The 22,923-nt window shown below is 38.3% G+C and overlaps 2 protein-coding genes across 2 annotated transcripts; both read left to right on the top strand.

Moving 5' to 3' along the window:
* The first annotated feature begins 309 nt into the window (after window positions 1-309).
* Window positions 310-642, top strand: LOC108829921 (glutathione S-transferase T3-like). The gene has a single exon (XM_056994857.1). The coding sequence runs from the start codon at window positions 310-312 to the stop codon at window positions 640-642; it is 333 nt and encodes a 110-aa protein (XP_056850837.1).
* A 4,578-nt stretch (window positions 643-5,220) lies between these two features.
* LOC108829934 (uncharacterized) lies at window positions 5,221-9,013 on the top strand. Its single transcript, XM_018603536.2, has 12 exons — window positions 5,221-5,369; window positions 5,624-5,998; window positions 6,081-6,385; window positions 6,464-6,541; window positions 6,635-6,737; window positions 6,821-6,909; window positions 7,171-7,282; window positions 7,403-7,456; window positions 7,535-7,583; window positions 7,676-7,776; window positions 7,875-7,993; window positions 8,497-9,013. Exons 2-12 carry the CDS (start codon window positions 5,636-5,638, stop codon window positions 8,873-8,875), a joined length of 1,752 nt encoding a protein of 583 aa, XP_018459038.2. The 5' UTR covers window positions 5,221-5,369; window positions 5,624-5,635; the 3' UTR covers window positions 8,876-9,013.
* Window positions 9,014-22,923: the final 13,910 nt, after the last annotated feature.

Here is a 22,923-nt window from a genome sequence, read left to right as displayed (position 1 = left end):
TCAAAGAGTAAATGCAATTAAAAGACCCATATCTAACTTGATCTTCTTCTTCTCTTTTCCTCTATTAAGCCCGATGCTTTGTTTCTTTCATTTTCATCTTTTAGAACAGTCTTCTTCTTCTCTTTTATTCCTCGTAAAACACATTTCTTCTGCCTTCTCTATTCTCTGACATTTTAGGATATGGATTCTACGAATCCATATAGTCAGTCCATCAATTTTGTTGAACTTTTGAACAGTCAACAAGATCCATTCCTTCCTTAACAGTCACCAACATCCATTCCTTCAAGCTGATCTAGTCCTCATTAGCGCATGGTAAACACTAGCAAGGACCCTGTGGTTGGCAACGAGCAGAAAGCAGGTGCTTTCTGGCAACGCATTGCAGCGTACTTCGCAGCAAGTCCAAAGGTGGCAAGAGGTGAAACGCGATCAGTCATTCAGTGTAAGCAAAGGTGGCAGAAGATGAAGGATCTTGTATCCAAGTTTTGTGGAACCTATGCGGCTGCAACAAGACAGAGAACAAGTGGTCAGAGTGAGGATGATACTGTAAAAATGGCACATAAAATCTTCTACGACGATCAGAAGATTAAATTTAATCTTCACCATGCTTGGGAGGAGCTGAGGAATGACCAGAAATGGGAATAAGTTGAAAGTGGTAAGAAGAGAAAGTGTGATGATGGAGCACAATCAGAAAGCTCTCAAGCAACTTCCAACCTCGGTGATGAACCAACCAACCGACCTCCTGGCGTTAAGGCAGCCAAAAGAGCCTCTGGTAAGAGAAGCATCGCAGATCACCTGTCAGCCTCTGAGTTTCAGACCATGTGGTCTATTAAAGAGAGAGACTTGGCAGCGAAGGAGAGACTTTCGAAGATGAGTTTGCTTGACAGGCTCATTGCCAAGAAAGATTCTCTAACTGAATATGAAGAAGCTCTAAATAATAAGCTAATTTCAGATATGTTGGGTTAAACGAGTGTCTTTGGTCTAACTGTCTTCGGTTTTATGATATGTTTATGTGAAATATTGTTTCAATGTTAATGTGAAATAGTGCTTCAGTGTTAATATGAAATAGTGCTTCAGTGTTAATGTGAAATATTGCTTCAGTGTTAATGTGAAATGTTTATGTTCTGTTTCTGGTCTATATATATAGTCGAGTTGTTCACTGATGCATTTACATGTATATGATTGCAGGACCATTTGAAATATACACACTATAGTATGCTTGAGAGACAAAGGCTTCCACGACAAAGGCTTCATATCTTCAGGAGATGGTGTCATTAAGCTAGAGAAGTTTGCACGAGTTGTGTAGTTTAGTGTCACAAGCTGTTTGTAGTTTAGTGTGACTCAAGTCACATTGTGATGTTTGTCTGATAGTGTCACATGTTCTTTGTAGTTTAGTGTCACAAGCTGTCTTAATTGGTTTGTATGTGTGCTTTTCAAGTCACGAGTGATGCTTTTGGTTTCGTTTGTATTTGTGTGTCACGAGTGATAAGAAGAGTTGCAGTTGTATGTCTATATAACAAATGCTTATTATTCAACATTTCAAGGTGCTTCTTATATAACAAATGTTTTTCTCCTTCTCATCTTAATCACAAAACACTCTTTCAACTCATCAGAAACTCTCTATTATCATCTCCTTACCAAAACTCTCCGTGATCATCACAAACTCTCATTGACTCATTTTCTCTTTCTAAAACTCTCACTGACTTATTCTCTCCTTCTAAAACTCTCATTGACTCATTCTCTCCTTCTAATTATTCACAAAAAAAAAATCAAAACACTTACTAAATTTTGATCACATATATGGCATCTTTTTCTCATAACACGTTTGAGGGAGAGGGAGAAGATGATGAAAATTTTGATCAATATTTTGATCAACATTTTTGATCAAATATTAGAAAATTTGTCCATCAATCAACAAGAAGAAAGGGGAAGAAGGAACACACGAGTTCATATCGAAAGAAATTTTGAAGAAGACGATCTACGTTTATGGAATGATTATTTCAGTGAAACTCCAACATATTCTGGAAATCTATTCTGACGACGATTTAGAATGAACAAGTCACTACTGTTCATGCGTATCGTTGATCGACTCTCCAATGAAGTTGAATACTTTCGACAAAAGAAAGATGCTCTCGGAAGGCGTAGTCTCTCTGCACTTCAAAATTGTACAGCAGCCATTCGTGTCTTTGCGTATGGTTTTGCGGCTGATGCTGTTGACGAATACCTCTGACTCGGTGAAACTACTGCTCGGTTATGTGTGGAACATTTTGTAGAAGGAATAATAAATTTATTTGGCGATGAGTACCTAAGAAGACCAACACCGGGGGATCTTCAACGTCTACTTTTAATTGTGAGCGACGTGGATTTCCCGGGATGATAGGAAGCATCGATTGTATGCACTGGGAGTGGAAGAATTGTCCCACCGCTTAGAAATGTCAATATTCACGTGGTTCGGCTAAACCCACAATCGTTTTAGACGCGGTTGCTTCGTATGATTTATGGATATGACATGCGTTTTTGGACCTCCATGTACCTTAAATGATATCAATGTTCTTGATCGCTCACCCGTTTTTGATGACATAATAAATGGTCAGGCTTCGCAAGTTACTTTCTCTGTCAATGGAAGTGAGTATCGTTTGGCTTACTATATCACTGATGGTATTTATCCGAAATGGACAACTTTTATCCAATCTATTCCAATACTACAAGGTCCAAAAGCGGCTTTATTTGCTCACCATCAAGAAGGTGTCCGAAAAGATGTCGAGCGTGCTTTTGGAGTCTTACAAGCTCGCTTTGCCATTATTAAAAATCCAGCACTTTTTTGGGATTAAGTCAAAATTGGAAAGATTATGTATCATACTCCATAATATGATAGTAGAAAACGAACGAGATGGATACCGTCCTTTTGATGATTCAGAGTTCCAACAAGGAGAAGATCACAGTATAGGCCTTCAAATATCACCAATATGATGGGTGCTCGAACTATAATTCGTGATAAACACATGCATCGACAACTGAAGGCTGATTTGGTGGAACATATATGGCGTAAATTTGGACGTGATGAAGCCAACAACTGAGCTCGGATGTTTCTTTCTATTTTTCCTCGTTTATTTTATTATATTTTGTTTTTATGTTTTTATTTTAAAATCCTATGTTGGAAATGTTATATTTTTATATGTTTTATTTAATAAATAAATTATCTTAAGAAAATTCTATTTTTTTTTAAAAACCCTTAATTAAGAAACTACTAATGGAGGCACAAAATCGAACATTTTCTTAATATATTTCTTAAGTCCACTAATGTACACTTATATACTTAAATAATCATTAAGAAATCCAATAAGAATCCAACGGATAATCATGCTCTAAGGGATATATATATTATTTTAGAACTATAAGATTTGGTTGTACATTACTTTCGTACAAAATCTAAAAAATATAGTATTCGAAAAAACTAAGCATTTTGAAATTGTAGAACTCGATCAGACTGATAGATGTCTTTCAACCCCGCACCATACAAGGTGCATGACTAGCTCATACGTCTCTGGTCCACACACTAGCGTCATTAGCTCGGACATCTCTGAATCCCCACACTCGTCACATAGTCTCTATTCATAACTATATATATGTATATATAATATCACTCAGCATCATACAATCCAATCAACAGTTAAATTCTTTAGATCCCTAATTCCGGTTTGTACTGAATACTCTAACTATCACGCAATACTCAACTCAAACAGACGTAACATGCTTCGACACTAAATTACCATAGAAAGAGTTCTACACTAGCACAAGATTTAATGGAATACCCCTCACTTAAACAACTCGGAGAAAAAGTATATATGAACTCCACATTCTCAAAAAGACTTCAAATCTGAAATTAGGACAAAAATTGAGTCAAAAATGCCATTTGAATGGTTAAAAACGGGTAAACGATGGTTGGTCAAAGCCAATGAAACATCAACAGTTACCCTGTCAATTCTGACCCACTGCCAATCCTTAACCATAATTGACCAACTGTTTTTTTAAACCAAATTTGTCTTCAGTTAGAACACTCGGTTAACCTAACCAAAATAAATTTCAATAAGAAACCCGATTAAATTTCAGCCAAATCAGTTTCTCATAACCAGTCTTGTTTATCCAAACCAAAAATCAATTGTATTAAACCAACCGCTTTGACTGATCGACGAGTTTAGTCACGAGTCGCCGGTGAGTCACCAATGACCGGCCAGTCACTGGCAGCAGACCAAGGCGGCGGCGGCTCACCGTGAATATCACTAGTGGCGGTGGAAGTGCGGCAACAATGTGGCGGCGGCTTCCCAGCGGCAGACTGCCGGTGTGGCTCGGCGAACGATGGTAGGAGACGGTGACACGTGTAGGTCACAGCGGGTCCGATGGACTGCGATGACGCGTGAATGTCACTCTGAAAGTACTCTAGATAGCCCATCTCATCTGAATCTCGATCTCTCAAATGTCTCCCAAGGCATTATCTCTCTCTCAACAAAACTTTATCAATATGATCATTTTTCCCCGAACCTTTTTGGTAACGACGATAATGAGCCACCAGCCACCTGTGTTTTTAAAAGCAGACCGGAAGTTGAATTGGGTCACGTTTCAATATGGCTTGACTAGGTCAAATCTAGTTCAATAATCTGGTTTAGTATATTTTTAGTTAGCGTAAATATTAAATATTGTACATAATTAAAATATAAATAATTTTTTCACATAAAATATTGCAAATACAAACTAGTTTTATATTCATATGAATGATTTGTAGATTTTTGATAGTTTTAATGGTTTTTATCAATTTAATAACTTTGATATTCAATTAGATTACATGACTGGTTGATAGTCGAACCAATTATTAAACCCAACCCGGCTATATGATTGGTTCATGGTTGAATCCGGTCTAACCACTGGGTCGGTCCAGTTTAGATACACTCCCAGTCACCAATCATCAATTTTGTGCTGAAGTTTCTAGAGAGTGGTAGGAGAGAATTCTACAGAGAGAGATGGAGGTTATCTTCACTCGGACCACATTCGTTTATTATCCTCCTATGTTTTTATGCCGGTTTGGGCAGATTTTAAAATATGGAAGTAGTTTCTACAATTAGTTGGTTCGGTGTAAACCAAATTGTATTTACGGTATATAGAAGAATTAAAAAGATATATATATATATATATATATATATATATATATATATTTCCTGCTTTCACCTTTTAGAGTATTTTCTTTTCGCAAATAATCTCCATTGCTTTCGTTGTTTTGAAAAAAAAAAAAAAAAACTCTCCGATGCTGTAGAGCTCGTAAACGTGAAGTTTAACTGTAGATCATCTGCGCCACTTTGTCGCCGTCGCTCGATTCAAAGGTATTGTCTGAGCTTATATGTAATCGTTGAAAGGGGGAATCTAGGGTTTATTTGCTTCCGCTTATTCAACCAGATTCGCTATTTGGAGTATCATGATCTCTCTGTATGTCTCTCAAGTTTCGATTTTTAGCTTTTGGGTCTTTATTGCTTAGCTTAATTCAAGTTTCCAGATGTTTAATTAGGTATTTACTGGCTTAACGATCAATTTTCGATTTCTAGGGTTTATGATTGGTTTTGGATTTTTGATTTTGCAGGGATTGAAACAAATGGGTAAGCACAGGAAGAGAGATACTGATTCGGATGATGAAACTGCATCTTCGTCGTCTTGTTCCTCTTACACCTCCGATGACTCCGATTCATCTTCTAGAAAGCGGCGGAGGAAGCAAAGAAAGGAGCGGCGGAGAGGCAACGAGGGAAGTTACGAGCGAAGGAAGAGAGAGAAGAGGAAGAAGATGGAGAGAAAGAGGAAAGATAGGAAGAAGAGGACGACGAAGAAGAAGAAGAAGCGTGACTACGAGTCTCAGTCTGATTCAGAGTCTCAGTCCATGTCTGATCAAGAGGATGATCCTGAAACAGTTGTAAAGGAGATGCTCATAGAGTTTCCTAACGTTGGCAATGATTTGAAACAGGTAATGGTGATATTTCATTGCCTTGTGTTAAATGATTCATAAAGTTTTTTTGATCGTTTATGCTTTTTTTTTTTGTGGGTAGCTTTTGAAAATGATAGATGATGGGCAAGCGGTTGATATAAAGGGTATTTCGGAGATCGCTTTGAAGAAGAGGTTGAAGAAGCTGTTTCTATCTTTAAAGTTAAAGGAACGTGGGGATAGAGTCTTTTTGTTGCCACCAGGTGCTTCTCCTTCTTTAGATGTGGTCGGACATCTAATTAAAGGCGTCGAGGAAGAAGTTGAGAAAACCCTTGATGATTCTGCCCCTTTGAAGAAGAGTGAAGCAGCTACTACTGTAGCAGATGAGAACACTCGTGGAGCAGATGATATTGCTGGTCCAAAGAAAAGGTGATTCACGCTTTGAGTTAATAAACTTAAAAAGTTTTATCGAGAACCAAGCATGATGTTGTTGTAATTTTATTTTAGGGTGATTGGACCTGCAATGCCATCGGCTGAGCTACTTGCTGCAGCAGCAAAGCTAACAGAAGCGCAAGCTGAACTCAGGTGCGTTTAATCGACTGCCATTTCAGAGATTATCAACTTTTTTAATTTGGTTAACTCGTTTCTTAATTAATGATTCTTTTGAAAATGCTTCAGAGAAGCTGAGCTAGAAGAAGATTCGGCATATTTTATTGGACCTGCTCCACCTGCTGTTGTTGCAGAAGTTGCATCGTCAAACGAGGCAGAGCGATTTGAAGAGGTTCTTACTTAGTTTTCTTCTGACGTTAAAAATTCAATCCATGTATTCTCTAGAGTGGCAACTCATACGCCTCACATGAGCAGGTGACACGGATCATGGAAGCTGAAGCTGATAGCCCATACGATGTTTTAGGAGTGAACCACAATATGGCTGCTGATAGCATGAAGAAGAGGTAGGGTTTCTGGTACATTATTAGATCAAGAAAAATGGTTGGTAGTCCCTAAAAACTTGCTTAATAATCAGTTTCATGATTAGTATAGACATCTTGCCATTGCTTCTAGACGACACATAAGTTGTGATGTAGGCGCTTAGGAACTTATGTTTTCAACTTTGAGATCTCTGCCATTTTTCCTGATGTAGCTATAACTTATTGAGGATCTCTAATATGATGTGCCAATAATATGCAAGAAACTAAGACAACTTTGGCGTGCAGATATTGGAAACTGTCTCTTTTAGTCCACCCAGACAAATGCTCTCATCCGCAAGCTCAGGAAGCTTTCGTTTTGCTGAATAAAGCTTTCAAAGACTTACAAGATCCAGAAAAGGTGAGGTTCTAAACTTCTATGCTTTCTGAATCACTAGGCTAGCATATATTCTATTCATCTCTTTCTATGTGGTTGTCCTAAACGTGAAATCGTTTATATCTAATAGATTATGTTCTGCAGCGAAAAGCTATGGATGACAAGATTAAACTCAAGGAGGAACAGGAGGCTTTTAAGGTATTTTTCCATCTGAATTGATCGCTTCTATCTACTCTGTGTAAATCACTTAAGAAACATGGTGTACTTGTTCCTCAGGCTGAATTACGCTCAATGCAAGAAGCAGCACAGTGGAGAAGATCCCAAGGTGACAATGATGATTCACAATGCCATGCAGGCTCTTTAATCTCGTTGTCTTTATGGTGATGAATTAGTAATGGAGTATTTCTTGGTGTGCAGGCATATCAATGGAAGGCGATGCAGAGCTCCTAGCAGCAACCGAGGTTAAACCTGTACCTAAAAGAGACGAGTGGATGACGACCCTTCCTCCTGAAAGAAAGGTGAGAGAAACCACACTTGAATTCGGAAACCCTTTTCTTTTTTAACTATCTTTATAGGCTTCAGAAATTCGGTCTCATCTGGACTTCTTCGTTTGCAGACCGGGGTGCCTGTGCAGCAATCAACCACGACATTTAGCAGAAATGCTAGAGAAGGACGCGGAGACACTACAGCCTGGACTGATACTCCTATGGACAAAGCTGAAAGAGCAAAGATGAAGTAAGAATACACATATATTTCAACCTCTCGCTAGCACTTGGAAACTACATTTTGGATCCACGAGTATATTTTGTGATAGTTAGCGCCAAAGTCGCATTGTGTCTCTCTGTTTGCAGACGTCTGACTACTCAAACTTTAGCCATATAACTACTATAACTAGCCTAGAACTGAGTGTAGCTCTAGTGAGGTGGTTTGAATGCAGTTGGTGAGGGCTGCGTTCGTAAAGATAAAAGTACGAAACACACTATGACACAAACCACTTGTTTGTTTCAAGAGGTTGTTTTGTGATAGAGCTGAACATACATTGTCTCAATCTTATCAGGTTCAGTATTTAGCTATAGTTCTGCTATGACTACCCTAGGACTGAACATAGCAGATTGTAGGCTATTTCTGCATACTGGTTGAGAGTAGGGTACCACCCTCTCATCAATCTAGTAGCAGTGATTTTGTGATTGCAGTTTCTTAGCTTTTTTCTTATATCATTGTTCTTTCCGGTAATGCAGCTACTTAGAGGCGTACAACAAGGCGAATGCGCTTGCTTCAAATGAAGAGGTGAATATGAAAAGAAGCCTAGATGCTGATCTTGTGGACAAGTACAACAAAGAGAAAAGATCAAAGTCTTTGGTAGAGAAGCACAGGGAAGAGTCTACTTCTTCATCTTCAAGCCGTCTCAAGAAGAAGAAGAAATTGTCTTCGTCTTTGTCTTCGTCCAAAGAGAAAAATGAAAAGGACGAGTGGGTGGGGAACCATCCATGGAAGCCATGGGACCGTGAAAACGACCTCTCCGCCGGGAGACAGAAGGTTAAGCTTGATGCTGATGGTATGGCTGAAGGTTTGGCTTCCAAGTTTTCTTCTGGCAATTTCCAAAGAAGCTTTCTTTGAAGCTCTTGTTTCCATGTTATGAGACATGTATTGCAGAAATTTTATTTTAGACTGACTATACAAATAAGTCTTTTTTTCTCTCTTGGTGTAAAATTTACCAAAGAAACTTATTTTATATTCTACCAAATTTATTTTACTTTTGTATGTTGTCTCTTTCAGCAAATCATACATAGCAAATTATACTATCATAAAATACAGATTCAAGTCGAGTAATGTTTAAGAGGTATGCCATAGGTGTTGACAAAAAAAAAGTATACAATAGGTCTGTAGACTCAAAAGTACAAAAAATCAACTTGTACTTAAAAATACATATGTATATATTTAAGAATATATATGTATATATTTAAGAATAAAGGAAAATTGCCACTAATACTATTTTCAAGATACCATTTTTATGTTTATACTAATTAATTTTATTCTCATTTTTAATGAAGGATAAAAAACATTAATAATCATTTGTTTTATTGGTAACTCGCTAGGTCTAGAATTACCGCCCGACTAATGTCTAGCGTAATTTTGAACAGGTGTTATAGGTGTTGACAAAAAAGAGGTACGCAATAGGTCTGTACTAACTGACTCAAATTACAAAAAATCAACTTGTACTTAAAAATACATATGTATATATTTAAGAATACATATGTATATATTTAAAATTATAATCGTAAATAGATTTTCATTTATTTTGGTTAAGATATATTAAAATTAACTTGTATAAAATAAAAAATTTGATATAAAAATTTGTCTAATTATTAAAGAATAAAACTAAAAAAAATTCAAAAAATTTGTAGATAGCAAAAAGAAATAAATAGTATTACGATTAAAGATCTTGTTTAGTAAAACTAAACAAAATTCCTAAAATTTGAATGTTTGATATATTTTTTCCTCTATTTTTGATATATTTTTAATTCTAAAATAAAGTGATTCTATAATAGAGTTAGAGTTTGCTTCAATGGTACAGTAAAAAAATAGCGCGATAAACAAAAAGATAATTTACTCTATATTTGGAATAAACCTATTTTTCATTCTGTTATAAAACGAGAAATATAATACCATTTTTACTCTAAATTATATTTCAGAGTGAAAAATAAAGGAGTTGGAAATACTCTTAATTAAGAGATAAGGTTGGCAAGTAAAATGATGTCAAGTAAAAAAAGCTAACAGTGCTCGCAATCAGCAACACATCAAAAAACATCAGAAAACCGCCGCCGGAGCTTAACCAAACTTCAACTTGTACGGTTTTGCTAGTGCATATCTGTCAAACAAATCTGACAGTGCTTCATAGTTTGTTAGTGCAAATCTGTCAAGCCTCTCTCTCTACAACCGCTTTAATAAAGTCTTCAGATACTTTTAGCAAACTTCTCCATAGTTCGATGTAACTCCTAAGGAAACTTTGCTTAAACCTATCATTTGGCTCCACATAAAAGAGCAGTGAAGAAATTACCTCACTTGGAAAATAAATCAAGTTATATAAGATAGAAGTAAAACAAAAGACAATATGATTTTGTAGAAAACATGTTAAATCCGGGTCTATTAAAAATATAGATCTGATCTCCGGATAGGAAGTATAGTTCACAGATAGATATTTTTCGAATATTTAAACAAACCAAAGAATAACAGCCATCTTTATGTAAAATGATCAAGAAAATATGACTTAGTTTCGCTTGGTAAATGAACCAAACCTGAAATATAGTGACATTTAAATCCTTCCCTTTACCACTTAACTACATGCTCCCGGTCCCGGTCAAAAAGACAATATGCTTAAGAAATATTCGTTTAGGTACCCAACGGTTGAGGTCTAATAATTAAAAAGAAGAAAAATTGTAAAACGCAATTTAATAATTAAATATTGTTTGTGTAAAATAATTTCCCAATTAAGTGTTAACTTTGTAAAACTAGAAATAAATTAGTCTAACTGGTAAGGAATAAACAAAATCTAATGATTTTCATAAAAATAAATATTAATTTCTCAAGTAGTTATAATCGGTAAGTGCATTTCTCAACTATCATTTTGTGCATAAGTGTACGTTCAAACATGATCCTAATTGTATTGTTAGATCAGAAATAAAAAACTGTTTTTTTGTTGTAAATAAAGGTAGAAATTATGGTGAGATGATGGGACCACATTGCTCTTTCTTGAATAAGAGAATATTATAATTTGTATTTCTTTTTTTATGTGTGTAAACACAAACGTAGGAAAGAGAGAGAGCTGAGATTAAAATAGAAGAGAAAGGGACTGACAACTTTATTATTTTTTCATTGAATCAAATACAACATAAAGGAGAGGTATTTATAGTGAAAACTAGTAGGTAAAACAACCGACTATAAGGAAAATGACAAAATTATATATCGGACATATGTATGATGACAATGACATAACTACCAGATGTGAGACAAGTATCTGATGAATAATCACATATTTATAACACTACCCCTTGATTATTCATCTTGTATTACGTAGTGTCTCGTTAAAAACCTAGTCATGAAAAAACTCTATGGGATAAAAACCATGACAAAGAAAAAAGAGTACACTCACGTAATCTCTCCCTGAGAATAATAGACATAGCTTTTTCTTCATAGGTCACACAGACGACGCATCCGATACCGTAGACGTGTTTTCGGAATGTTGTAGTCGGAAGAGCTTTGGTGAACAAGTCAATCGGATTGTCGCATGACCGTACATATTCAATGTCCACTTCTTTATTTTTCTCGAGTTCCCGAATATACGAGAAAATTTTTGGAGGGATGTGCTTTGTTCTGTCGTTCTTGATATAACCTTCTTTGAGTTGAGCGACGCAAACCGAGTTATCTTCAAAAAATTTTGTTGGCTCTTTCTTATTAACTATTCCGCTTGAATCCTGTATGTAGTGACTCATTGACTTCAGTCACACACATTCTCGACATGCTTCATGAAGCGCAATAGTTTCTGCATGATTTGATGAAGTTGCAACTAGAGTTTGTTTTTGGGACTGCCAAGAGATCGCGGTTCCACCAATTGTAAAGATATAGCCGGTTTGCGATCGAGCCTTATGAGGATCTGATAAGTATCCTGCAAAACCAACCATACCAAACTCAGGTTTTCTAAAATACATTAACCCTAAGTCAACTGTACCTTGTAAATAACGAAATGAATGTTTTATTCCATTCCAATGCCTGTGAGTGGGAGCAGAGCTATATCTTGCTAGAAAGTTAGTTGCAAAAGCAATATCAGGCCTGGTACAGTTTGCTAGGTATAAAAGTCCACCGATAGCACTCATATAAGGTACTTCAGGACCTAATATCTTCTCGCTATCTTCACAGGGCCTAAAAGGATCACTCTCAACATTGAGAGATCTACCAACCATTGGAGTACTCAAAGGAGTCGATTTGTCCATACGAAATCGTTTCAATAACCTTTTCGTATAATTTGATTGATGCACAAATATTCCTTCTCGGAGATGCTCTATCTGGAGCCCAAGACAAAACTTTGTCTTGCCGAGATCTTTCATTTCGAACTCCTCTTTCATATGAGTTCGAGCATCATCAACCTCCTTTTGAGTTCCAATCATGTTGAGGTCATCTACATATACAACAATAATCACAAAGCCAGATGACGATTTCTTAACAAAAACACATGGACATATCGCATTGTTCACATATCCTTTACTCAAAAGATATTCACTTAAGCGATTGTACCACATGCGTCCGAATTTTAATTCGTATAGTGATCGCTGTAACTTAGACCGAACAAACCTCCCTGGATTTTTCTTTCAATGCCCCTGACATTTTCAATCATTCAGAGAGTCTCATATATATATCATTATCCAACGATCCATACAAATAAGCTGTCACAACGTCCATGAGATGCATCTCAAGATTTTTAGAGGCCGCTAGGCTCATCAAAAATCTAAACGTAATTGCATCTATTACCGGGGAATACGTTTCCTCAAAATCAACTCCCGGTCTCTGAGAAAAACCTTGGGCTACTAATCGGGCTTTATATCGTGTTACTTCATTCTTTTCATTTCTTTTTCTCACGAATACCCACTTATACCCAACATGATTTATATTCTCAGGCGTTATGACAATAGGTCCAAAGACATTTCTTTTATTTAGGGAGAGTAATTCAATTTGAATGGCCTTCTTCCACTCTTCCCAATCATGTCTTTTCTGACATTCTAAAATGGACCTTGGATCGGGATCATCACTTTCATGATCGATTTCTTTGGACACAGAAAAGGAGAACATTCCATCAACATCTTTTATCTTATTTCTGATCAATAACTTATGATCATGGGCGTAGTTGATGGAAATCTCATACTTTTATGTTCCCTCCTCGTCATCTGGGTCCTTATCTTTATTTGGTTCTTCTTGAACCTATTCATCTATGCCTTCTTTCAGATATTTTTAAATATCAGGTTCTTCTAGAACCTTCCCACTTTGCTCAACCAATTTCTTTTTCTTTCGGAGATTTTTATCTTTAGAACCCGCTGCCCCCCCCCCCCCTCCTTTAACTGAACCCCGAGTTCATTTATTTTGTTTCCATCAGTTTGTTCCCCAGGAACAACAACTCTTGATGGAACATTTTCAGTGGGTATATATGATTTCGTCACCCTTCTTGTATCTGTGAACGAATCTGGTAACTGGTTTGCCAATTTATGCAAATGCACAATTTTCTGAACTTCCAACTCTCTTTGATTCGTAGGGGGATCAAGGTGTAACAACGACTGTGTACACCAAGTAATCTCTTTAGGAATTTCTCTAATTCCTCCCCCTAATACTGGAAATTCATCCTCATTAAAATGGCAATCGGCAAATCTTGCCATAAACATATCACCAGTTACTGGTTCCAGATATCTTATAATACTTGGTGACGTATAACCCACATATATTCTCAATCTCCTTTGTGGGCCCATTTTTGTTCTTTGTGGCGGAGCTATCGGAACATAGACCGCACACCCAAAGACACGGAGATGGGATAAATCTGGCTCCTGGCCAGATGCCAATTGTGATGGGGAGTACTTATGATATGCACTCGGTCTTAGCCGAATCAGTGCAGCTGCATGCAATATAGCATGACCCCATACGGAAATTGGGAGCTTTGTTCTCAAGACTAACGGTCTTGCAATCAACTGCAACCGTTTTATCAACGACTCGGTCATGCCATTTTGTGTATGCACATGGGGAACTGGATGCTCTACATCAATCCCCATTGACATACAATAATTATCAAATGCTTGCGATGTAAATTCACTAGCATTATCAAGCCTTACTTTCTTAATGGCATACTCTGAAAACTGCATTCTGAGCTTTATTATCTGGGCAATGAACTTTGCGAAAGCCGTATTTCGTGTTGTCAAAAGACACACACTTGACCATCTAGTAGATGCGTCAATCAATACCATGAAATACTTAAATGGTCCGCACGGTGGGTGAATCGGCCCACATATATCACCATGTATTCTTTCTAAAAATATTGGTGATTCATTGCCTACTTTTGCTGGTGATGGCCGAGTTATAAACTTTCCTTGAGAACATGCATTACATGTAAACTCGCCCGTTTGCAAAACTTTTCCGTTTTTCAACGGATGGTCATTCGAGTTTTGCACTATCTTTCTCATCATGACTGAACCAGGATGTCCTAGCTTTTCATGCCAGATTTTAAACGTATCAATAAAATTTATGTTTACTACGGCATATGACTCAGTCATGTTTATTTTTGTACAATATAGTCCAGAGGATAACATTCTTAACACTTCCAAGACATGTTTTTCCTCTTACTTAATGCAAAGAAATTCAGTGCCATCTTTACTCATAGTCTCAATATGACAATCATTATTTCGGATATCCTTGGAACTTAACAAGTTTCTATGAGACTTGCGGGAATACAATGCATCATTTATTTCAATCGTTCCCCTAGCATTGAAAATTTCGCTTTTCCAGAACCCATAATAATCTTTGCATTACCAGGTATTGTACTTACGCTTCCAGCGTAATCTTTCATTTTGAGACTGGAGAAATATTTCTTATCTTTAATTATCGTGTGCGTTGACGCACCATCTGCCAAGCACATATCTCCATCCAAAGTCTAAATTCTTTCTGAATTTAAAATATTTATAAACATGCATTAATATTAAACATGAAACATGAAAATATAACATCTATTTTACAACAAAAGATAACGATACTATAATACAGTAAACTTATATCACATCGATCTTATATCACACATCGATGTTTTTTGGCTCAACCAGAAAATCTGATACGTCGAGATGAGTATCATCATTTAAACCATGAAAGGATGGCTCGGGTTCATCAGAGATGAAATTCATTTCACCTCCATTTTTCTCTTTTCCCTTTTGGGATTCTCTATACAGATCGGCCAAGTGTTTTGGCATACGACAAATACGTACCCAATGACTTTTCATGCCACATATCTAGCAAACCTTTTCTGTTTGCCTTTTATCATCCCAGTCCCTTTCACTCTCGTGGAAGTCCTTTTTATTTCTTTCATCATAGGGACGGAATCTTCTTCCTCGTCCTCTCCCACAACCATGATTTTGACCTCGACCACGTCCATGTCCTCGTCCTCTCCAATTATCATAACTGGATGATGCAGCATTCACTTCGGGGAACGGAGTAGATCCAGTGGGACGAGCTTGATGGTTTAACAACACGAGTTGGTTATTTTGTTCCGCTACAAGGAGGATTTGCATCAACTCCGAGTAACGCTTAAATCCATTCATCCGGTACTATTGCTGCAGGACTACATTTTCAGGATGGAACGTGGAAAGAGTTTTTTCGATCATATCATAATCACTTATTTTCTCACCACATAATATCATCCTTGATGTAATTCCAAACATAGAGGAATTAAACTCACTTACACTTTTGTAGTCCTGGAATCGGAGATGGATCAACTCGTGTTTGGCTTTTGGTAAGATCACATATTTCTGGTGATAAAACCTCTCTTTAAGAGATTGCCAGAGGTCCCCAGGATCCTCTTTTGTAATATATTCATCTTTTAAACCATCATGTTGATAGTGCTCAAATTACACAGTAGAGCTTACTCTCTCAAATAACAGGTACAACTGTAGTACTTAGGGATCGAGTCACGAGGAGTTAGGGAACCAATTAAATAAAATCTACTAATCAATCCTAGGTGAAGTTGGTTTATATGATGGAAATAAAAATAACAATTTCTAAAATGAGTAAGGTAGTTGCTCTAACTAACAATATGATGGGTTGTTTAAATGTGATAAAGAGTGCTAGACATAGGGCTTTTATTCAGGAATGAAGATTATAATTTCTATAAATGCTTTAACAAGTTGCTTGCATGATACTATAGATCTCAGCCGCTTAACTCTAGTGATGTATCACTGGTTAAATAATCTAGATCTATGGCCTCAACTGTTGTATGTTGACACAGAAAAAGAGTCGATTGACATCCTTTTGAGATATCGACCGATACACCTTTCGCTCGACGATCGATTCACCTGTCGGGATAACGATCGATGGCTTCTAGATATGCCTAGGCGCGAGCCGATAATGAACACTAGGTCTTAAGGAGGACTGTCGCTCTTCTCAACAGGAGACAAGTTAGCTCAAATGGATAATTCAAGATAATCAAAGATCCTAGTGATCTATATTCTAGTTAGCTAATCTAGAACAAGCATAGGGTGCAATCCATTTGATGAGTACCACAACTTAGCAATTATAGTTTGGGGCTAATCCAACAAACCTATTTAAACCCTAGATCTAACAAGTAGACTACTCAGACATAGCTAAGCAATTCATGATCATGGTTAGATGAAAGAATTGCATAGATAGAAATAAGTAGAAATACAAAAGGAGATGAGAAATCTCTCCAATCTCTCAAAACAAATAAAACTCTAGTCTCTCTCTCACACTCTCTGCTTTGCCTCTCAAGACTTGCTTTTCTCTAAGTTGTTCAAAGCTTGCCGTCAAAAACACTTAGCAGGAATATTTAAGCATTTCCATTAGGTTAAAAACTCGTCAGGGGCAATCTCGTAATTTGGTGAAGTCTTGGTGAAGTAGTCGGCTAAACCATTTCGTCCTCGATATCGATCGACAACACATGATGTGTATCGATCGATTATAATCTTCTAGTACGCGGATCTTCTCAGCTACATCGATCGACAACTCAGGATGAGTATCGATCGATTATAATCGCAATGTTGACTTCCGACTTGGTCTTGAATGGTCAACTCGGGTGTATCATATCTTGCACTCCAAAATGCTCCAAAAATATCACTTTCTCACGAAATGTTTCTGAACCTGAAAACATACCTAACAGACTAGAAAACAGATTAAATATATAATAAAATACTAGTATACCATGGTTAAAACGGGTAAAATCCATGGTATATCAACTCCCCCAGACTTACTCCTTTGCTTGTCCTCAAGCAAAAACATTAGTCTTTGGAAAAGGTTTGAAAACAGCAGGAACTCAAAGATTCAAAATATTGAAGTCATCACTCTATGGATTTGCAATCCATGTCTAAACATCCTAATCACAGAAGTTCATTATGCCTTATCCTAGCTTAGCAACCAAACTCATCTAATCAACAACTTAGCAAATCTCATCTGACATTCCCCTCTACTAACCTCATTTCTTAACATAAAATAAAAGTGCAGGCTTTACCTTGGGAGTATCGATCAAAGGACACATGGATTCAACTCAAACAAGTATCTGAACACACAGATAGTCTTCTTTGATCCCTTTCTCCCCTCATCTCTCTTCTCTGAATCTCTTATTAGTTTCAATTTCAACAGGTTTCGATGCCACAAAGGTCATCTAGTCCATCTCATTGACATTTGCATTGTAACTCATACATTTTTGACAAAGTGTAGCGAATAATGGGGTCTTTGGTAATTTACCTATCCCTCGTTTCCACAATGTGTGATCATCCTTGAGATTTAGAATACTGAGGTCGCAGGAGACACTCCTACCCCTCTGCCTCTCAAGAAATCATTTCAATCTTTTATAACATAAACTTAGATCTTGAGACGCTGAAGAGAGAGAAGGAAGAGAACCATAAACACACAGACTTTTTACCTTCCAGACTTGTAAGAGGATTCCGATCCAGTGATTTCCAAGCCCCAAGACAAGCAAATAAGTTAATATTAGTGTTGGAGGTCAGCTTTGGTTCCTTCAAACAATCTTAGCTAGTGAATATAGATGACATGTTGATCCACTTTAGCATCTTTAGTACTATCTGCAATCAGTAATCTAGAATGGTGCTAAAGAGTGGTCAGACAATAAAATATAAATCTATATCAATGTTCCTATTTAATACTTATGCGAAATCTAATTTTGAAAAACAATTTGAATAAAAACCAAAATAAAAACACATATTAGTAAACTCCCCCCCAGACTTAAATTACACTGTCCCAGTTTAACACAGCCGGTAGTGAGGTAAAGAAAATAAATCATTATTAATAAATATAACAAGTTAGAATGATTAAACCTGATCGACAAGGTGTCGATCGATTCGTAGTGGTGTACGTCGATCGTTAGTAATGGTCGTGTGGTGTCGAGCGATATGAATGGTAAATGTCGGTCGACGGAATCATCATTCTACTCGGATCTAATAAAAACTGCAAAATAAATCCGAAAAATAAAAGCAAAAATGAAAAATAATAAAATAAAGGAAAATAAAAGAAAACCTAATAGTGGGTTGCCTTCCACTCAGCGCTTTGTTATAGTCATTTAGCTTGACTGTGGTAGGTGTGTGACTCATGGGGTGCAGTGGGGGTTGTTGTTTGCTGGTGGGCAAACATTTCCCTCATCTTTGGACTCAGCAGCAGTGAAGCTTCTTGTGGCATCATCTGATCTTGTCCATCGAGGATATATCTTTGCTAAATCTGCTTTGATGACTTGCAACCTTCTGTCCAAATTTTCCATGTCTAACTGATGCTGATAGAAATCAAATCTTGAATGCTCAGGTAGTTCTTCATGGTGTTCTTTGTCGTGCTGGTCTTGAATCTGTTGAGCTTGATCTGCCAAGGATTCTGTGTCGATCGATGCTACAACTTGTGCGTCGGTCGTTTCGCTGGGAGTTCTGTCGGTCGACTCAGTATCAACTGTGTCGATCGATTCTGAGCATTGGCCTTGGTACTCAAGATTTCTCTGCATACTGCGTATCTCATTCTTCAATAGACCAGTAGCTCTGCAAAGGTTGGTCACTCTTTCGTTGAGAGTGTCGTCAATGTCATCACTTCTTTCGTTTAGTCTTTCCTCCATAGAATTCATAGCCTCGTACAGCTCATGTTTGATCTCATCAACTTCTGCTGTAATGCATGCTCTCTTTGCTGGTGGTGGCTCGATGTCGATCGATATTGGTCTAGGCCTGTCGATCGATTTTGTGTTTCTGTCACGAAGACCAAGATGATCTTGAACTATGCTCATGTCTTGTTGTAGCTCGTTCAGCTGATGTGACAGTGTGTCCTGGTATCGCAGGATAAGTGAACTGAATTTGTCATGCTTCTTCTCGTATGCTTTCATCCGATCGACGGTGAAGAAAGGATGTCGATCGATGATAAAGTAGCATTCTGAGTCTGATCTTTCTTGCGAATTGATGCTAACTCTTTCTATAGAAGATCGATCCTCTTGCTTAACCATTTGACATTGTTGTTGAGAGGGTTGTAGACGTCTCCAATCCGCGTATTGATATAAGCAATCTCCCACTCATCTCTCTTAGGTGATGAACATTCTGGTCGGTCCTTGGATGTAGTCTTGCCGATGTCGATCGATGGTGCAGGTTCTCTGTCGGTCGATACTGGTGGCGTAGCTTCCTTCTAAGCATGGTTAATATGTTTCCAAGCTCCACTCTTATCTCAGCCATATCATTCTGGAAATCCTTGTAACTAAAATCCAAAGGCTGGAAAGTGTCTTCCACCAATGTGTGCATGTTTGCCTCAAGGTGTGCATGAGCTCTCCATACATCAGTCACCATATCATCTATCTCCTCTCTACTGTAAGGTACTGGTGGTGGTCTGTATGCATGGTAAGGGCGTGTGTGTACTGGAAGGCGTAAGCAACCTCTGTGAAAAAGTGATGCTCTCTCCAGAATTATCCTTATTTGCTCCTTGGTAACATGGATGATTTCACCATCAACTCCTCTAGCATAGCCAAACTCATCTCTGTAGACACCATATTCATCCTTAGCTTCCCATTTGAATCTCCTGGATCCATCAGTACTGAAGGCATGTCGTCCAAACTCCAATCGTCTGTCGGGCGATCTGACTCTTGGTATGTCGATCGATCCGGGATATCCGCCGTCGATCGATGGTGATGAAACGATGTCGATCGATGGTGAACTCTTGGGTTGACCGAATGTATGAGGAATTGTATCCTCCCTTGTGGTGACGTGGTGGTTGTCCTGGACGTGAGCTAGGATGTCTGGATGGCCACGTTGCTGTGTGAACAGGTTTTCTGGTCCATTAGCAACTTGGAGGATGTCTGCTATGTCTTCTCTGGTTATGTGCAGAACTCTTCCATCCATTGCTCTTGCATGGCCATCTGTGTCCTTGAAAATTCCAAATTCATCAGGTGTTAGTGAAACGTTCCTGATATCATAAGGGTCCTGAAATCGAGATTGAGCTCTGTTGAAGGCGTCGATCGATGGTGATGTGGTGGTGGCGGTCGATGGTGCACGTCTAGCTGCATGGTTGGATCGATTGTTCATGGTGTTGCAGTCCTCCATTGATAAGTTGCTGAATGCTGAAAGCTGCTGGGTAGAAGGTGAAGAGGTTTGAATTTTCGTGTATGTAGTTGTCAACCTTTTATACCCATGTGTTGTCCTAATCGGTGAATTTCTGATTTTGTCCTTTAAGTCGTCCGAGTGAATATCGATCGATGTGATACTGGCTATGTCAATCGATGGACGATGTCGTTTTGCTGGATGAAGTAGATAATCGATTTATGATGGGCTCTTGATGTCGATCGATTGTGGGAATCAATTTGCAAATCTGTCATTCTCCAAGTAATTTTCCCAAGCTCTCTCGTCCCAGTAGTCTCTGTCATGTTCTTCGCTGTGGTCTCCACTGCGGGAAGAGGTGGCTATGTCTACTGCAAAACTCTCGTGAAATCCGCTATCTGCCCAACTCCTTACTGAGTAATCATCTTCCTTTCGACTGGGTGGGATGACGAAATTCGGGTAGCAATGATCTGGTAGATCGAGTTCACCATCTGGTGGGTCTCTGTCGATCGATGATCTATGTTTGTTGTCGATCTCCTCTGACTTGCTGGTGTCGATCGTTGAAGTTAAGGTGCTGTCGAAAGATGCCGAGTACTCTGTCTCGTACTCGACTTCACAATGACAAACTGCAATGATACCAGGGTCATCTTCTTTTACCACTGATTTGGCTGGTGGTTTGCCAAGCTTGACAGGGTTGTAGTGGATATCTGGATCTATCAGAGTCAAGCACATCATGTTGGTGTTCATGTCACATATGGCTCCTACTGTAGCCATAAATGCTCTTCCAAGTATGAGGGAAGAGTTCCAATTTAGCTTGATGTCTAGGACATGAAAATCCACAGGGACGATAGCATTACCAATATGTACTTCCAGGTCTCTGATCAAGCCTCCAGAGTTTTTCTGCATGTAATCCACAAATGTAAAGATCTCTGGTGAAAGCTCTACTTGCAGGCCCAGATGGTCTGCCATGACCTTTGGTAAGATGCTGACTGATGAACCAGTGTCACATAGTGCATGAGGAAATTCAATCCCTTGTACTACACAGGGTATTGCAAACTTCCCAGGATCACTCTTCTTCTTCAAAGTAATCATTTTCCTCATATATTCTCTGACATTGTAAAACTTTCTTCTAATGTCATTTTCAGTCTCCCTTGTTTCTCTAAAGAACATCCACAATCTGCTTATGAAGTAAACCTCCTCAAAAGGTTTCTCTGGTGGGATTCTGATAACTCTCTTAGTGAAACCATCAATCTCCTTTTCATTAGCTTCCCTCTTAAGGTTCTTAGGAATCTTCTCCTTCCTACTCATTAACCTTCTTCCTTCGGTTCCCTCTGATGTAGGTGTAGTGCCTGAAGGGTTACCAGTAGTCTCTGTAGGGTTAGCTTGTGGTTTCGGTGTGGGTCTGAGTGCATTGATTCGGTTGCTGTCTATCGATGGTAGTTGCACTCGGTATGTGAGAGGTGCGTGTCGATCGATAGGTGGAGTAAAGGGTCGATCGATACGTTTCTCATCTTTGTGTCGATCGATGAGTGGCTCGTCTTGTCGGTCGATATCTTCGTAGGTGTGGGTGGGTGGGTATGGATGAGAAGCCGTGAATTCAGCATGTGTCAATATCCTAACCGCGTTGCAATCTGCAGTCGTATCCGGACATAACATCGTTGATGTCGATCGATGTGGACTAGATGGTGTCGATCGACACCATTGTGATCCACCGAAACTTAGTGAACTTTCCACTTCAAAGTCTCCTTCTTGTAGCTTCTCCTGTTTCACCACTTGCCAGAAATCATCATCTATAATGGCATTCACGTGGTGTTTCCTATTTCCTTCCCCTACTTCCTTAGAAGTTCCAATTCTCCTGATAGAGTCTTCAGTCTGGACAATCTGTGTCTCAAGTTTCTTAACTTGAGTGCAAATGGTGTCTATCCTTGTGGTCAGATTGTTGAAGACAGAGTCAATCTTCCCATTGAAGTCTACTGTAAGCTTCTGCTGACCTTCTAGAACTCTATCAATCATGGCATCAAACTTACTCTCCTGGGTGGGTGGTGGTGGGTTTTGGTAAGCTGAGTTGCCGTAGTTCCTTGTGATACTGTGAACTCTGGTTGTAGTTACTCTTCTGACCACTGCCAAAAAAGTTTCTGTTTCCACTCTGGTTTCCATATCTCTGAAATCCAGTACCTCCAATGTAGTTCACATCTTCCTCTGTATCATCTTCTCTAGCCTCTCCTTCTTCAGCTGAGCAGACTGGCTGCCCCAGAAATGCATGTAAAGCATCTATCTTGGCTCTGACTTCATTCATCTGGTCTTCTCCGATGGCTGAAACCGATTTCTTCTTGTCAGAGTCAGTGTTCT

Source organism: Raphanus sativus, chromosome 9 (assembly GCF_000801105.2).
Source record: "Raphanus sativus cultivar WK10039 chromosome 9, ASM80110v3, whole genome shotgun sequence".
Lineage (NCBI taxonomy): Eukaryota > Viridiplantae > Streptophyta > Magnoliopsida > Brassicales > Brassicaceae > Raphanus > Raphanus sativus.
This window is presented reverse-complemented; position numbering and strand designations above follow the sequence as displayed.

What these genes read in the sequence shown, in the direction of transcription:
- LOC108829921 (XM_056994857.1), top strand. Translation starts at nt 310, where the DNA reads ATGGTAAACACTAGCAAGGACCCTGTGGTTGGCAACGAGCAGAAAGCA.
- LOC108829934 (XM_018603536.2), top strand. Translation starts at nt 5,636, where the DNA reads ATGGGTAAGCACAGGAAGAGAGATACTGATTCGGATGATGAAACTGCA. An exon ending in ATTGCTGGTCCAAAGAAAAG is followed by an intron (nt 6,386 to 6,463) that starts GTGATTCACGCT and finishes ATTTTATTTTAG; the next exon opens with GGTGATTGGACCTGCAATGC. An exon ending in GCTGATAGCATGAAGAAGAG is followed by an intron (nt 6,910 to 7,170) that starts GTAGGGTTTCTG and finishes TTTGGCGTGCAG; the next exon opens with ATATTGGAAACTGTCTCTTT.